Source organism: Pelobates fuscus, chromosome 3 (genome assembly GCF_036172605.1).
Source record: "Pelobates fuscus isolate aPelFus1 chromosome 3, aPelFus1.pri, whole genome shotgun sequence".
NCBI classification, from domain to species: Eukaryota; Metazoa; Chordata; class Amphibia; order Anura; family Pelobatidae; genus Pelobates; species Pelobates fuscus.
This window is the reverse complement of record NC_086319.1, coordinates 267456056-267475005: the sequence shown is the minus strand read 5'-3', so window position 1 is coordinate 267475005 and position 18950 is coordinate 267456056. Positions and strand designations below refer to the sequence as shown.

Genomic DNA, 18950 nt, shown 5'->3' with positions numbered 1-18950 from the left:
ACACGATCAGAGCCCTAAACGTGATCCAGTCTGCCTGGTCCATGGGAAGGGAGGTGTTCCTCCTCTTAACGGACGCAGAAAAGGCCTTCGACTGGGTAGAATGGACATACCTTGCAGCAACGCTGCAACACATGGGCATAAGTCCCTACTTTTGAACATGGCTGGCCTCGCTATACACAACACCAACAGCAAGAGGCTGCCCCCCCTCCTGTTTGCTCTTTCTCTAGAACCATTTCTGGAGGAGGTCAGACGGGATGGTGACTCGCCGTGTTTTGTGCCGGACGGGGGGAACATCAGGTAGTGGCCACTGGGTAGTGGCTTATGCCGAAAATATTCTGTTCTTTCTGGAGAACCCACTGGTCTCCCTCCCTCCTAAAACTCGGTACGGTCAGATCTCTAACTTGAAACTGAAGTTAGATAATTCGGAAGCCTTGGCCATAATTCTCCCACGTAACCTGGAAGACCATCTGCGAACACAATTCCACTTTCGCTGGAAAAACACCATGATTCGCTACTTGGGCACCTGACTGCCTAAAGACTTGACGCAAATATACTCTGTGGACTTCCTCCTCATCCTGAACACACTGAAAATCGACCTGCAGCGATGGACGGGCCTATACATTTCGTGGTTTGGCCGCATTAATGCAGTCAGGATGAATATCTTATCACGACTCCTCCATCTCTTCCAGGCCTTACCAGTGGTAATCCCTATGCCCTTTTTCAAATCAATAACAACTGCAATCCGGAACTTTGTATGGAATGGAAGGGCTACTCGAATACACCAAACCGAGTTAATCCGCCTGAAACACTCAGGCGGCATGGGCTCCCCTCCATAATCATGTACTACTAAGCAGTACACTTTCGCAACCAATCATAGATTGGCATGTCCAAACGCCGACTAAACTCTGGGTCCCCATGGAGAAACAATATGCGGGGGACGCATACAATGAAAATTATGGGTCGTGGGGCTATGCTAGGGCAGCTGCAAACATGCAACCCGATGATTAACGCAATGCTCTGGGTGTGGTGCTCTGCTAGATCCGCAAACCAATTGACACCAACCCATTCCCCGCTGACTCCCCTTGTGCACAACCCAGACCTAGCAGATTGCTGGAGAACAACTGACTTAGCTGGGTTTTAGGGCTCAGACTGTAAATATATTTCAGACTTGATCCCAGACAGACATCTGACAGCCCTAGAGAGGATCCAATACCACCAAATACACACCTACTACAAGGCAATGAAGGGCCCACTACAATTCCATAGAACATATACATAATTTGAGACCCTCTATGCCTTACTGATGATGGGAGAGGACGACCGCCCACCGGGATTCATATCCCGATGGGAAAAGGAAACTGGAGTCACATTAACAGAGGATGACTGGAACAAAATATACATTCTAACACATAAATGCTCAGTGGGTACTAAATACCAAGAGCTAAGCTACAAGCTCTTAACCCACTGGAACAGAATCCCAGATGTGCTACATTGAATAAACCCTGACACCCCCAGACACTTGCTGGCGCTGTGGTGAAAAAGCCACAAAAACATACACAATTGCTCAAAATGCACTTACGCACAGCAGCAAAGTCCCTGGTCCCTGGCCTCTGGAATCATCCAGGTGTGCCGACCTTTCAGCAATGGCTGGCTAAAGTTGAGGAGATACACACCATGGAAAGTTTGCTGTTACACAAACTACTTTCCTGTCTTGCTAATACTTGCAATCAACTAGGTGGATTTGGGCTAGTGCAGAGTAAAAATAAAGTTTTGTATGTTATTTCCTTTCGGAACTTGCGTTCTGTGTGGATTCGTCCCAGTAACAGAGTCTTCTGATCTGTTGGCTAGCTGCACGATCTCTCTGGCCCTGGGATAAATCAAGAGAGCTAGGCCTGAGAGCCTTTGTAAAGGCAATACAAATCACTTTGCAGGCAGAGGTGGAACCTGCCTGGAAGAAGGGCAGCAGCTGAATAGGCAGAGGGGACGATACCGGCCTCGAAGAAGGGCTGCAATGGAATAGGCAGAGGGGACAATGCCTGCCTGGAAGGAAAGCTGCCGAGGAATAGGCAGAGGGGACGATACCTGCCTGGGAGAAGAGTCTGGTCAGGTGAAAGAGTAGTGGAGAGACTCCAGTCAAGCTTCGCCGACTGGGGATAAAGCTTTCCAGGCTCCCTCCCCAACAGCTAGGAAGCGAATTGGGCAGAGGTACTAGGTCGGCGTACAGAAGCTCCGTTACATTTGGTGGAAGATGTGGGATGGCTTCCTAGCAACTGGGGAAACATTCCTGGACACCGGCGCATCTTCTGGGATTCTACTGTGCCTTCTAGAATTAGCGGAGATGGATAGAGCTAGTACTCATGCAACATCCCCATCCAGTGGAAACTACAAGCAGCTCTGTTTCAGTACGATGGCCCTTTCGTGACAAAGGGCGAACTGGACCGGTGGAACATGATGGGAACTCACTCGCTGCGAGTTTGTGATTAAGTTGATTTGCAGATATTGTTCTTGGGAGAGCAGCCCCTGGCGGAATGGGTTTTCCAATTCGAGGAGTTGGCATAGAAAGGATTGTGATTGGATGATTCTTACCTGGGCTTAAGATTGTATTCGGTCCACCAGTACTCATTTCTAGAGGATGATGACCCTCCAGAGGGTGAGGGCTATGATTGCCCTGGCCTATTGTGGGAGGCCTTTGAGGATAAAGTCGAATTTGCAAATCCTGAGAAGTTCCGGCTCTGTAGCATTCGGGAAAATAGGGACCACATACTGGATCTCTCAAAAGCAACTGACCTGAAACCTGATTTGACCCATCTGCCCACCATGGAGTAGTATCTTGAACTGGATTACAAGCTTTTATTTGACTCTGTACAGCAATAGCTCCCAGAGACTGGGGATTTAACAGACTTTACATCTGAGGATGTTGGCCAGAAGGATGTGGAGAGAATCATATTCCCCATACCTGAATCAGAGGAATGCCGGCTCAGATCCTCAACCCCCTGGCATGCTGAATCCTGGTCACCCCACTAGCTCACCAGCAGTGGATGGAAACCCAACAAGAGGAGGTATAGGTAGCCTAGCCCAGTGGCAGTTGGTTCACCAGAGAGAGGAGAGTATTGATCCTCCATCCCCAGAGACAGTTAATGGAACTGGGAGTGGAGACGGTTGGTCTCTCTCCCCAGCAGCAGTATGTTATGCAGGGAGAGGAGAGCATCGTTCTCCCTCCCTAGCGGCAGCCAGAGCTAACAGGAGCGGAGACGGTTGGTCTCCTCCAGCAGCAGGCGGAGCAACCGGGAGTGAAGGCAACCAGTTACCCTCCACAGCAGCAGCTAGAGTTATTGGGAGTGAAGACAGTCAGTCCCCCTCCCAAGCAGCAGCTGAATTACTTAGAGTGGAGACAGTCAGTCCATCGTCCCAGAGGCAGAGTGAGCAGCCTGGAGTGGAGACAGCTGGTCTCCTTCCCCAGATGAAGCCGGAGCAACCGAGAGTGAAGACATTCAAAGTCCCCTTCCCCAGCAGCAGAAGAGTGAGCAGCCGGGAGTGGAGACAGCTCGTCTCCTTCCCCAGCAACAGCTGGAGCAACTGGGAGTGGAGACAGCTGATCTCTCTTCCCAGCAGCAGCTGAAGCAACCAGGAGTGGAGACAGCCAGTCCCCCTCCCCAGCAGCATCCGGAGCAACCAGGAGTGGAGACAGTCTGTCTCCCTCCCCAGCAGTAGCAGAAGAAACCGGAAGTGGAGACAGTCAGTATCCCTTCCCAGCGGCAGCAACTGGGAGTGGAGATGGTATTTTCTCTCCCTAGCAGCAGCTGGAGCAACCGGGAGTGGAGACAGACGATCTCCCTTCCCAGGGCAGCTGGAGCAACCGGGAGTAGAGACAGCCGGTTCCCCTCCCCAGCGGCAGCTAGAGCAACCAGGAATGGAGACAGTCGAACCCCTTCCCCAGTGGCAGGTTGAGTTTCTGGTCCCCCTCCCCAGTGGCAGCTGGAGATACCAGGAGTAGAGACAATTGGTAACCCCTCCCCAGCGACAGGTGGAGTGACCAGGAGTGAAGAAAGACGATCTCCCTCCCCAGCGGCAGCTAGAGCAACCGGGAGTGGAGACGGTAGTTTTCCCTCCGCAGTAGCAGCTGGAGCAACCGAGAGTGGAGAGAGTCGGTCCCTCTCCCCAGCAGAAGCCGGAGCAACAGTCACCATCACAAGGAGCTTAAGATGGACAGGTCTCTGGATGGTTCCTATGTTTAAGTCACCCTGTGTCCATTGTGGGTGCAGGGTGTGTATGTGATGTGGTTATTTGGGGTTAAATGATAGTGTGCTCTACTATCTTGCTAATGCTTGCAATTAACTAGGTGGATTTGACTGTGGAGCCTGCACAGCGCCACCTGTTGGTTGCAAGGATCTAGCAACAGCTATATGCACTATCTGAATAGCAAGGCTTGCAAATTTGCATTTTCATGTAGATTTGCATATTGCTAATTTGCTAATTCTGCAGGCAGGAGAGAGAGTTTGTTAAATGTTGTCTTCCCCACCAAGGGATAAACAATAAGCCAACCTGAATAAGAAGCTAAGCTCAACATTGTGCTAATTCCAGAAGAATGTCATGTAATATTACTTTCAGCCAACATTACAAGGACGCTGTTTGGGAGTTCAAGCAGAGATGTCAACTTATTTCCTCTACCTCACACAAGACAGTCAGGAAGTCGACAAAAAACAAGTTGACAAATAGGAGGGTGGCCCAAAACATATATACAGGGTTATTCACTAAACACCAAATAGTACTTAATTGAAATCCTAATAGCAACATTTAGTCTAAAAAAAGTTAAGCTGGGACTATAGCTGCGTTCGAAAATCTTAAAGGAATACTATAGTGTCAAGAAAACAAACGTGCATTCCTGACACTATACTTTGGAAACTGCTGTTTAGATTTCCGGCAGTCCCCTTGGCATGGGTTTATTTGCTCTGCTTACTTGACTGAAATCATTAAACTTGATGATCTCAGCCAATCAAGTTCGGAGGCAATTGCTCATGTGCATCAGAATGCCACGCTGCGCCAATCGTCATCTTCTCATAGAAATGTATTGACCTAATGAGGAATGTTCAGTAGGGATCGACCGATTATCACTTTTGCCGATATTATCGGACGATATTCCGGGTTTTTGTAATTATTGGTATCGGCCCATAATCTTGCTGATAATGAGGTGGTCCAGCGCGCGTCCAATCTGTCCTCTTTCCAAATCTCGTGATTCACAAGGCCCTGGCCGTCAAAGTGTTCCCGCTGGTTACTGCCGCAACGCTTCGCGTGGCAAAACCAGGCGCGCGAATCGCAAGACTTTTAGAAAGGAGCTGAAGACCTGGGCCTGAAGTAGTGCTGTCTGGCTGCCTTCTTTCTACCTAGTGTCTAGTCTGCTCTCCTGTTTGTGTGCCAATTGGTTGGCCAATATTATCCTTCTGGTCTGTAAAAGGTAATTTTCTTTACTACAATAAATATACTTAGTCAGTGAGGGGCAGAGGGAGGGGGGTAGATATGGAACTATACAAATGATAGTAAAGCCCTGGGTATGTATTGGCACTATATTATAAATAATGATATATTATAAATAGTATATTGGCAATATAAAACTACAATAAAGCACTGGGTAGTATACTAGCACTATACAAATGATAATAAAGCACCAGTTAATATATTGGCACTATACAAATAATAATAAAGCCCTGGGTGATATATTGGGCACTATACAATGATAATAAAGCCCTGGGTGATATATTGGGCACTTTACAAATGATAATAAAGCCCTGCATGATATATTGGCCACTATAGAATGAAAATAAAGCCCTTGGTACTGGATATATGCTGCTGCTAGGAGAAATATAAAGTAAAATGAGGAGTGGTCATACAAAGCAGAGGAGAGACACATTTTGCTGCATAATGGCCACTGGGTTAACCTGGCACTGGCATTACATAGACCAAATTAAAGGGAAACTATAGTGCCAAGTAAGCAAACTCGTTTTTCTGGCGCTATAGCTTCCCCCTCTGTCAAGGCCCCCATGGTAAATGTACAGAATATTGTTATTGGCAAGTTATCGGCCTGAAAGTTCACAGATTATCGGTATTGGCTCTAAAAAAAACAGTATCGGTCGATCCCTAATGTTCAGTTTCTCCATGCAAAGCTTGAAGCTGCTGAACGCACGAAGCACCTCTAGTGGCTGTCTGGGTGACTCGCTACAGTTGTTACTAGGCAGCAATGTAAACACTGCCAAAAAGGCAGTAGAGACTGACAATACATTAACAAATCTGCTATTTTCGCCTACATTTTAGCACCTTCAGTTTACTGCTATTCAGGTTAAATCCCCACAACAAACACTGCAGTATTATATCTGTGTGTTAGTGTCTGAGACCAACAGTGTGTCTGTCTGTAGCTGTATGGGCGGGTGACAGCCCTGGCTGACCACGTGAGCTAGTCACATAATGGGCTCATTGCTCACATTGTAAACAAACAGCGGCGGATAAAGGCGGGATGAATCACGTGACTCCGAGTCTGCCCGCCTCCGGCCCTCAGGTGATGATTCGAGGTGACGTCAGTCGGGCGTGGCTACGCAGTGCGGCTCCGTCAACCCTAACAGACTGCAGCTTCGCAGCCATGTCTGAGAACAATAACAACGGGGAGGAGCCCGTCTTGCACGGTGAGTCGGGCGGGTGGTGGGCGCGGCTCGTTTTCCCCGCTTATTAACGCCGGGCGGTATTTCCGCTGGCCAAGGCTGGGAGATGATTCTCCGTTCGGCCTGAAAGAGGGCGACATGGAATGGGCGGGGCGTTGTTCAGAGAGACAGCGATGTGAGCCAATCCGTGACCAGTAAAGGCGACATAGGCGGGACTAGTGAGGAACAGAGTAATTCGGACCAATCACAAGTCAGCGTCTAGCCTGATAAGAGGGCGTGATGGGGAGGATGTGCATAACATTGTTATTGTAACATTCTCTGCTTATATCCAGTATGTTCTAAATGGAACGTCATGCCTACTGACACTGTAGTGGGGGACACTGCTGCCATTCCAAGTACACTACCTCTCCTTTAATGCTCAGCCAGCTGGGAAAGTTTATCCACATGTGCCAAAAGGTTGAAACGATAGCTTTTTACTGTACGGCTAATATACAATTAATGCTATATACTTTATTTTTTAAAAATAAATTATAAAGTATTAGGTTAGTAATGGACAATGGTTTTTTTTTTTTTTTTTTTTTTTTTTTTTAACTGCTTCATTATACAGGCTATTTTGTACCTTAATGGAAAAATAAGACCAGACTAGTCATATTGAGTATTTCATAGAGGAGAATTTTTATGAATTACTCTAATTTACTGCGTTAGCAAAAGCTATAAGAGAAAGTAGATATGCCTCCCAGCAGTTTTGATTTGGCATTATGGACCTGATTTTGGGTTCCTGTTATGTTTTAGTTTCCTGGTGTCACTGCCCCTAGGCAGAAGAGTGCAAGTACATCAATTGGCATGTGTGCGCTGAACTTGAAGAGAACACTTCTTGCAGGGTCCTGTCGGTAAGTGGCCGGGGCAGATAGGCTGGCACACCTTTTCCTGGTGGAACTGCCCATTATGGGTTCTGCTGGTTATGTGAGTTCCACCACTGGTGACACCTCCTTCAGGACCCTTTCCGATTGCATAACTCCTAATGTTCGGACGTACTATTTTGTCTAATGGTAAAGCCTGAAGTTCTGGTTTATGGGGTCTATCCATATCCTAAAAACTCCTGTCCAGCAGAGATATGTGAAATCTGAATAAATTGATAGAAGCCATACTGCGGCTGCCATCTGTGTATACACAAGTTATTGTTTATTAAACTTGGCTGAATGTGCAGTTACTTGCATGTCTCCCAGGGGAGGAACTTGTTCAATCCATGTTTTGCGCACTTACAGTTGCAATATGCACCATGTTTTGCTTGACACATAATTGCATCATGCTGATTGATAGCGCTTGAGCGTGCTGCCCTATAATTTAAAGAATCTACATGCTATAGGATTACTGGTTGATATATCACCTGATTTACTGCATACGCATTTGGAATTTATATACTAGTTGCCCATCACTTTATGTCAGTTCCTTGAAACCCAACTCTTCAGAATAGCCTATGGCCTCCTAGGGTAACTGTCACTTCTCAAACTATATCTTACTCTTTCAACTTAAATGACTACTAAAGTTATCCAATAGAAGGAAAAGGGGGGTTGAACTCAATCACAGAATTAGGCACAGGGTGCACTGAGTATGAGTCAGCAAACCCCATATAATCTGTATAAATGAAAAAAAGGCTCAGTATAACGTTTCGACCTGACAACAGGTCTTTATTAAGCTTGATTAAAAACCTGTTGTCAGGTTGAAACGTTGCAATAAACTGCCTTGAAGAAATCACAGTGAGTGCCTGAGACTTTTTTTCATTTATACTAAAGTTATCCAGGCCACTTCAACTCAATGGAGTTGCCTGTCTGCAGTGGTTCTGTCATGTAGAACATATCAGGGTTAAAGGGAAACTCCAGTGCACTGCAGGTCCCCTTTCCCTCCCACCCTCCCAATCCCCGGTTGCTGGGGGGTGAAAACCCCTTCAGTAACTTACCAGAGGCAGCGACGATGTCCCACGTCGCTGCTTCTACCTCCGCCGCCGCTCCTCCCTGTGATTGTGGTGGGCGAGACTGATCCCGCCCGGGGAGACCTAATGCGCATTAGCACTTCCTGTAGGAAAGCATTGAAAATGCTTTGCAATGCTGAAGGTCTTCACACAGCGTGAGGACGTCCAGCGACGCTCTAGCACAGGTTTTCTGTTCTGTGGACAAGGAAGTGCCCTCTATTGGTTGTCTAGTAGACAGACACTAGAGGTGGAGTTTTGAAGGTTTACAGTCCTCATCATGTAGCTACAATTTGAGATTATCCATACATAGAGTGGGAGTTTTGCATTATTACTGTAGCGAGTTAACTTTTTATTGAAGAACACTATAGAGTTTGGAATACGAACATGTATTCGCAACGCCATAGTGTCCTAGTGCATGTTTAGATTTAGCCTCCTCTCTCCTTTTCACCTGCAAAAAAACCCCGAATTTTTTTTTTTGCAGTGCTGAGACTCCCTCAGTGCTGCTGCCCTCTTTCCATCATGAAACATTATCATGGAGAGGCTTCTTCTCCAATCCAATGCTGATTATAGAGGAGCATTGGAAACGAGATGTGCGTGTGTCCAATAAAATGCTTCTCATAGAAGAGCATTGAATTTATTGAGCTGTGTTTAATCACACGACCGAATCAAACTTGGCTGTTGCTGCTGTTTAATCCTACGATGTAAATATTGCAGTTTTTTTTTTTTTTTGCACAAAACATCCCTTTTGCAAAAGTTGATGTTTTTGTGATGTCTTAATGTTTGGATTTAGGGGCAGGGGGACATGTGTATACTGATATAAAAAAACAGTGAAGAAGGCCAAGCAGTTCAGTCCGACTCTGGTCCATTTTGTTGGTACTATTTGACCTTTATTGAGACAGTTTCACGTTTGTCAAACAAACTTGAACCAGCTGATTGAGATGTAAGGTGTAAATGTGTTGCGAGAGCACAGTATAATGCTCAGGAAGTTCACAAACATTGCCAGGCCCAGCTAGAGACTATATGCCTCACTCACATTAAACACGAACAGACTGGCTGCATTACGTAGAATATTTCCTTGCCAGGCATCTCTTCTTACCTCTTTATTGGTATCCTGGCCAAGAGAATGTTGCTGCTCTACCCCAATGGACACCAATAACCATGTACACTTGGAGTCACTGGTTTCAATTGAGTGCATTATGAGGTGAGCAAATGATGTCACTTTTATGATATATTACAAGGTTCTGTGAGTAAGTGTGCATTATGAGGTCAGCAGATGATGTTAGTATTAGAAGCCTGTTTGCAGGGTGAATCATATTTTTGTATATGTTGATTGCACAAGGATTATCACATGAACATGTGCATTTATTAAAATAGCATGTGAAGTTATACACACAAATAGAGCATATCAAAAATGCTAGCCCAATCGGATAACACACAGACAGGCCTTATTATGGAAGCTTTCTAGTAAGCAATATGATCTGTCTAGATATGCATAGGGTCGGTTCCTTTTCAGGGGTCCAAATTCTTCTATCCTTAACTTCTACCTTTGCATCCATCTTTTCAAGGAACTTACAATGTGTGCTACTTGTGAGGATATCACACAACTCTCAACTCCATTGCAGTGAAAATCATGTTGAAAATAAAATACCTTTTGTGTTGTTCTATATGACTTAGTCACTTGATCGGTGGGTTATGATCCCAAGTGAAAATTCTTGTTTGTACTTAAAACTGTAAGGCGATCGCAACTGAGTAGCAGAGGATCAGGTAATTGATGGCAGGATATATCGACGGAAGGTTAAATGGCGCACAAGGAGGAAAATATATGTATAGCGAACATACACAATATAAATCGAAACAAATAGCTGCAACTCACTGGGAGTCCTGGTGAGATCTCCTAAGTGCTAAATAGGTAATAAGGAATAGTGAGTGCGCTTACAATAAATAAAATACAGTGTTAATCACACCTAAAAAATCTGAAGGGCATATAACACATTTGATTACAATGCAATAATACCAAAGTGCTATAGTGCTTTAAGAAATTTACACAATATGTGGAGTGCCAAAGTGCATATATGTGCAGACAAGGGATATCCAATATAAATAAAAAAAGGACTGATATACTTGCAGAGCTTCTGGAACAAATAATACACGGCTCTGTAATACAAATAATACAACACCTAGTGCAATATGTTTGTACAGTGCAAAATTAACAATAAATAAATAGGTATCTCACTCACAATGGTGGAGTGGTTGAAGTACCACCCCAAACTATCAGGCTCCAGGGAGGATCAGCCCCCAGTGATCGTGGGATCCACTCAGTGTAGAAAGAACGTGGGCCAATCCGGATATGTGTAAACCAAGAATTTATTTATTACCAATGCATAAAAAGATATAAAACACCAGTCTCCTGCAACCTGCTACCGATAGTCCGAGAAAGAGAGAGAAGGTCTATAATCAGAGTGTCCTCCTCGCAGCTCAATCCTCATGGATACACGGTGTAGGTGCAAAAACTTCCGGATTGTTCAGATGCAATGCATTTCTCCCCTCCCACGGGGCTTTTTCAAGCATGAGCTTGAAAAAGCTTGAAAAAAGCTACTATTGCAATATAATTCATCCCACCTAGCTCCTCTGAAGACGTCTACAAAATGGTCACTAAAGGCATGTGAATTCATATACATAGGAATGACAAAATGACTAGAAATTTAGATTTAGTCAGAAAAAGACTAAGAAACGTCATTGACAGAATGGCACACTGACTACATGTCATTCGGTTATTGAAGTGAGCAGCCACTAGTTGCCCTCTGTTTAGCCGATATGCAACAGTTTTCAGCACATGGATCATGGACATGGCGGATGATATAAAACTTTTATCATGCTGTGGGGCTGCTCGCTATAATAACATACTAGCAGTTGGGCAGCTATTGGCATTTACTCCAACTCTTACAACTTTTATTTAGGCATTATTCCTTGGCCCCCATTCCAAACAGTAAAAATATGTAATCAACTAAGTTTTACTTCCTTGAAATCCAGCTCTGCTTGCCATGCCCCCTGGTGACGTCATGCCTGCCTTCACGCAGTCCAATCCAAGGCTTCTCATAAAGAAATCTTCGATTGGGCTGTGTAGCCAGCTCATAGCACCTGTGCACCCTCTGAGCCGACAAGGGAAGTAGAGCCTAAAGAAAAGACAGGTGAGCTGGGCTGCAGGGAGGGAGGGGTGACATAGGGATCTGCCTGCAAGGGAAGAATCAAATTCCGTCTTTTGCCAGCGTGCAGTGCACACTAACAGTGCACACTAACAACAGATATAAAATATGCATAGAATTGACATTTGGCAGTCCAGAACAGAGTTCAAGGCTACCAAAGTCACATGTGCTAAGGGTGTAACTAGCTCCTGGCAAACAATTTCAAATATCTCTGCTTGTGCCGTGTTTCAAGTTAAAACACTGCACAGACAGATTCCTTCCTCCATGGCCACTTCAAAAAGCAGACGTGGTCAGTGGCGTTGGAGTAAGCCTTTAACCCCTTAAGGACCAAACTTCTGGAATAAAAGGGAATCATGACGTGTCACACATGTCATGTGTCCTTAAGGGGTTAAATGTAATACATGGCTGCCCTGTCGCAAGTTTTTTTTTAATGTTTAGTAGATATGTCCCCACATGGCAGATGGGTGCACAATGGAGGTCTACAACATTCTTTCTAGTAATGTTGATGTCCTATTATTAGTTTAAATTTATTTACATTTTAACCCCTTAAGGACACATGACATGTGTGACATGTCATGATTCCCTTTTATTCCAGAAGTTCGGTCCTTAAGGGGTTAATGGCCTTAATATAGGCCAGCCTTCACATGGTTTACCCTCGTGCAACCAGGGATTATTTAAGTATTTTCCCACTGGCTGCTAGTGCTGCCAGCAGGTCATAGAGATTAACGGTCAGCAAAAAAAGAAAATAAAAGAATTACTGAAAAGAACCGAAAATTCTTTCCGTGCACATCTCTGGAAGGCAGTTGCTTGACAGTTCATTGTTATGCTTTATTCCTCTGTGTGTTTCCATTCTGTATATTTGGATTTTTCCCCCCTTTCTGCAGTATTTCACACATATACTCTCACTGACAGACACTAATACAAACACATACACACTCTCACTGACAAGCACACATACATTCTCACCGACAAGTGCACACACACACACACACACACACACAAACTCCTTAAAAGACACACACTTTATTTTTTTTATTTTACTCCACCCAGCCTCACTACCTTTGGGAGTGCTAGCATGGAGTATCTATTTCCCTGGGGTCCAGTGGGGCTGAGCGGCTGGCGTGCAGTCCCTGGGGTCCAGTGGGGTGAGCGGCGGACGGCGAGGCAGCAGTGATCTTCCTGCTCAGCTCCCTCGCGCGCCTCCTAGTGATGCAGGAGTGACTTCCTATTCCGGCTCTGGCATCACTGCTGTGCGCGCCGCAGTAATGGCTGCCGCGATAATTGAGGCGGGCAGCAAAGGAGCACTCTCCCCTGCTCAGCTCCCTCGCCACCCGCCTCAATTATCGCGGCGGCCATATTGTTTCCCGAAATTTTGGCAGAACCCCATTTGTGTTCTCACGCAACCCCAATTGAGAAACCCTACACTAAAGTGAGAGCTATGGGGATTTGGAATTCAAAATGAAAGCCAAGTTTAACCCCTTAAGGACCAAACTTCTGGAATAAAAGGGAATTATGACGTGTCACACATGTCATGTGTCCTTAAGGGGTTAAGGTTAAAAAAACTGAATTTGAAAAATATCTCCAATTCAACTGTTTTTAGTTAAGCTATTTTGGTGTAAATTTTGAAATTCTCTTTGAATTCCCGACGATTCTTATTATAGTAAATAACCCTGAAAATGCATTTCAATTTACTGTTCAGCATAAAACACTGGGAAATAAAGAAAACTGCCTCTGATCAGGGGATTGTGTTGGATGTTTTTGCATGTTCTCATAGAGTGCTGGATGGAAAGCACTGCTAATTTTAAGTTTGCCATTATACATTTTGGTTGAGTTGATCAAACCCATGCTCTAAATTTGCTAAAGGATCAATAGTCATGAATTTACTCATGCTTTTTTAGGAAACAACCATGAATATGTTTTCATCTGTCCAGTATTGCAGCCATGTCTTCTCCTGGAATGGTTTAGTGCAGGGGTGGGGAAACCTTTTATCTGCCAAGGGCCATTTGGATATTTAAAACCTAATTCGCGGGCCATACAAAATTATCAACTTAAAAATTAGCCTGCTGTATTTGGTCAAACATTTAATTAACTCACTCCTTATGTGATGGCTGGAACTGCTTCTCTTTGGTGTGATGTTAGCTGGTATTGATGATGTTGCTACTTGCAGTGTGTGTGTGAGAGAGGGGTGTAGTGTGTGTGTGTTTTCTTTGTTATGCTCACTAAAAATGAATTTTATCACAAGACCTGTCATGATGTTCCAGAATCCTAGAAAGGTCTTTGAAAAGAATATATTAAATGTAAATTCCCTTGTTAATATGCAGGCTGACTTCACTATCTTCTTCCCGCGAGCACAGCGCTGTCCGAGCATTGCCATGGGAATGCACGGCAACGCGCCAACGTGCCTGTTCGCGGGACGATCACAGCCTCCTGGGTCCTCCTCCTGTGCATCAGACACCCAGGTCCTAGCTCCCTCCTGCTTAACAAACTGCCTGGACCCCGGTAAGGGAGATCTTTGATGCCCGAAAAAGGCAGACAGCAGGGCTGGCTTTCCACGGGCCAGTCCACACCCCTGGTTTAGTGAAAACTCGAGCTGATGACACTCTCAGAAGCAAGGGTGTCCATCAGTGATATTCTGCTTGTTGTTGGGCTACCGTTCCTGTTGTTATAGGTTAGATGTCCAGGCTCAAAAGCTATTGCTCACTTTCCTGTAAATTACATCATATAAAAAAAAAACAGAAATTTTCTTTGTAGATAAGGACCAAATGGCTGCCTGCCCATTCCCTATCTTAAGTGCTCAGCCTTATTTCCTGAAATTATTTAGACCAAGAACAGCCCAATGTATACAGCATTTTTAGCTGACGTCTTTGCAACAAATGTGGTGCTTGTAGAGTTACATTTTGATGTGGTGGGAAGCAGGCTAATATGGATTAAAAAAGAACAAGGATCTAACTGAGCTTAATTCATTTAGCTAAATGGTTAAACTGGTTTCTTATCTGCTTTGATTTCATTGTGTATTTTGTTTTGTCAGTTTGGCAAATGATTCTTTGGATATTCAGGGTGCTTGAATTCGTAGGTGAGCGTTAAATATCGTTTAGTTGTTAGCGTGCGTGCTGAGCAGCACGATGTCAGGACTGTACTTTTCCTTCCACATAGTGAGGTCTCTGCAGGGAGCTCAGCACCCACTCCCTCCTCCATCCATTCATATGAATAGCTATAGCTGAATAGCTGGGAGTATTTCAGGACAAACCAGAGATTTGCAAAAAAAAAAAGAAAAGCTGTGGCTAAGAACGATGGGTAGGGATTCTGGGAAGAATCCTCTCCAATAGATGCTTCAGAAATATCCTGCTACAATGAGCATGGTTGACTTTCCCTTGATTGGTGCTATTGTTTATTTAGTTTACAGTCTCTGCAGGTAGAGGACTGTGTATAATATAATATAGGACCCTAGTCGTAGAGCTGGATCTTATCATATCATTTGAAAGAACTAATGGGTGGAGGTGTTTAAAATAATTCTAATGGGGAACGGAGCTAAGCGACGGAGCTGAATGGCCGCATGTTGTCCAAGCTCTGGGTTGACAAACACATTAACAAGCGATTAAAGGGGTCTCCTGCACCCACAAATCCTGCAAACCGACCTTGCAGCAGACTCTAGCGATATGGGGAGAAGACCTGAGAAGCCGAGCATGGGCATGAATAACGGCGACTTATGGAGCCAGGCCCGAGTGGAGCAGAGCCTAAAATGGCGACCTCTCAGACGACACAGAGATCTCCGAGGATTTCTCACTGGGAATACCAGAAGGCCAAGCAAAACCTACCACCTCTCACTTAAACTTGGCCCCGATGACGACGGCGATCATGAAAGGCCTGCTAGCAGAGCTCCAGTATACAATCCAGGCCGACATGGCCCAGCTCTGATGGGACCTGCACGGCCTAACGACATGCATGGGAGCTATAGAAAGTGACACCCACAAAAACACCCAGCAAACAGACCAACTTTAAAAGCTTGATCTACAAATCCAACAAACAAAAACTGATCAAAGGTTTCGGAGCTGGAGGATCAGAGTCGCAGGCAGAACCTCAAGATTAGGGGTATCATGGAGGAGATGCCGGAGATGGAGCTGCCACACCTCCTATGGTGACTTCTCACAGCACTGCTAACACCTAAGCAAGCTAAATAGGTGGGCCTGGAGGGGCTGTTCCACCTGCACTAACCAGCGAAAACACCAAAATAAGCACAGAGGGATCTCTTAGTGAAATTCCAAAGCGGCAAGGATAAAATAGCTCTCGTGAACGCAGACCGGAACAACTTTCCTACACCTTTGAAGGAATGCAACTCTCGTTCTATGCAGACCTGTCTGGGAGCACCATGGTGTGGAGAAGATCACTCATGCCCTTCACGGTTCTACTCCGATCTAACGGCTTCACATACAGGTGGCGACTGCAACGCGTGCTGGAAATACAACACGGCACCGAAACTCATACCATCAGAGATCTCCGGGAGGCGACTGACCTATTACAAACACTGGGACTGCCAATAGACGCCCTGATCACAGCGCGACTGAATACAACATCCTCCCTGACTCACGCATGGAATCCAACAACAGCGCGTCCCTTTGTACCTCGGGGAGCGCGACAAGGTGACCGGGCAGCTGACACCACCTGAGCGGCTTTAGTATACCTGCAGAGACGGGCTTGAACTCTCCCGACCACAAGAGATGTGTTTTTCTCTATTTTTTTCTTTTACTATTTCTTGTTGATGTTATCCTGTCATGCTTTTAATGTCACTCTTAGATATTACCCCACCGGGGCCACACACACCCTCCAGACCACACACAATATAGACTGACTCAGAGTAAAACCTCCGCAGACTCTGATCCAACTGTCCACCCACTGTATGCACAAACACAGGACCCACCATGGCCTTCCCCTACACACTATAACTACACATACGCAACAACAAGGCCCCTCGCTACCCGCATCCGGCCTGTTCCTCACACTCTCAACGACTGGGGAACACTGCCCACCATATGGAGGGGAACTCCATAAAAAGCCGATAGACCGCCAGACCACATTCCCGCTACATTGACCCAGACTATGTACCCTCTACTATTGGCAATCTTAACTATAACATATATAATATATGCTGTCCACCTGCATGTCATAATGATTCTTCGAATCCTGACTTATCCGATATCCCTCTGACAATGTATGTAATCGCTTTATTCCGCGCACGAAAAAAATAAAGCATTCAAAAAAATTATAATAATTCTAATGACATTTGTGTTGGGCAACTCATGGCTAAAATGTAAAATTAAAAAAATCTACTTAGTATTGATCAGATAATTATGTCCCTAAAGTGTTAATGCTCTATGGATCATCACATTGTATGGGTTTAATACAGGGTTATGTTTTCATAATCACTTTTGCATATTTTACCCTATAGCAGCTTTACTGCCGTGATCACACATTTGCTGTCAGAAGTGAAAGGCTTTGTATCTCTAGCACTGTGTATCAGAGAATGTGTTCCTCTGAATAGCTCTGCTGAAAACAAGGTGTCTTTTGTTAAAGGCACCTGATCCCTTCACGCAGCTGTGTACAGCTTTGAGCCCCATAATGCACATGTGTGTAACATGGTGAAAGTGAGTATAGTAACAGTCCTGATGTCTACGTATTCTTTACCAGGATGCTCAAATGACACGTGCCAGGGCTTTGTACACTCATGCATGTGACTCGTGGGATTTTGTAATTTATGTACTGGGACAGGTTTCTGCTTTTCATAATGAGTTCCCTAGTGTGATATAATTCTAGAGAGTGTTTGTTTATGGGTAGTATTTCTTAGGTTGTGGCAAGTATAAGTGCAGTTTTATTTATTTTTTCGGAAGTGTACAGAATAACTTAGATATGTCTGAATAGCCTGTTACAAAGAATTAACCGTTTGACATACACATGGGTGTGGATGTGTTAAAAAAAAAAAAAAAATCTACATGTCCACAAGACTAAAGTTGTAACCTAATCAACTTGTCCCTCATGACAAGCTATATGTTCTGATCAAAAATTTTTTTTTTAACTACAACTAGTGTGTCTGTGTATGTTCTCTGGCTGTGTTTAGTATGTGTGTAATGTGTACATGGTTTGTTGGCTGTATGTGCTGGCTCTATCTAACATGTGGGATGTTTGTAGGGTTTCTGTTATGTGGGGAGGGGAGGGGGTGTTGGACTGTGTGTAATGTGTTCTTCAATGCTTTCCTATGGGGATTTCACTGACACTGAATGTCCTCATGCAGAGCGATATTGGCAATATTTGTGTAAAAAACTATTTCAATACATCATTTTGGGTTACCTAACCTTATCTTGCCTGCATCATAGAAATTATTAAAGTACATGGTTCATGCAGATGAGATGGATGGGCTAATTGCATTTTATCTACAGACCTAATCTATGCCAATGTGTTGTGAAACAACTCTGGTGTATACGCCTCTTTAAAGTTGACAAGTTGTTACTTGTGATTCCAGCTGAAATTCATTTGGTGAATATACTATGTGTTTTCGGTTATGAGATTTACTATTAGCTTTATTATTAAGTAAGTTAGCCGGAACCAATCTCCTTCAAATCTGCTGTATGCGTAGTGAATTATTCTAATTCTGTTCTATCCTGTTAGTAAGGAGTTAACCCAGCGAATGCCAGTAAGGTGACTGGCTTATTAATGCAGTGCTCAGATGCCTAGCACTAGAGGATTAAGGCTTACGTGCTTGAAAGGCTGTATCACGTGAAGGAAAGTTGACAAACAAATTGGGAATTATACTATTCAGCCCTTCTATTGTGTTACCTCTCAAACCTGGTCATTAGATGATGTAATTAATTTCCAGCTTCCTTCCCGGCTAAATTCATCATATGTCAGTCATACACATGGGTTTGTCTCCCCAGTAAAAGTGTCAGGAGACAGGCAGAGAATTCCACGAGTTTGAGACCGATATAGAAGGTAGAGGTTGTCCTGCACTGCTTTCAGTTGATACCAGGAACAGCAGAGAGCCCTTCTCATCTATCCTAGTCTGTGTGCTACTGGCTTTTTATCTACACGTTGCAGTCCCTCATCTGCCAGCATTGTATGATTAGATTTGACTTGGAGTGCTTA

The 18950-nt window shown here is 44.6% G+C and overlaps 1 protein-coding gene across 1 annotated transcript in view; it reads left to right on the top strand.

Moving 5' to 3' along the window:
- The first annotated feature begins 6550 nt into the window (after positions 1–6550).
- The window catches only part of BNIP3L (BCL2 interacting protein 3 like), a 29451-nt gene continuing 17051 nt past the window's right edge, over positions 6551–18950 (top strand). The window contains exon 1 of the mRNA XM_063448502.1: positions 6551–6671. Coding sequence (XP_063304572.1) covers positions 6551–6671 — 121 coding nt within the window. The remainder of the gene's footprint in view (positions 6672–18950) is intronic.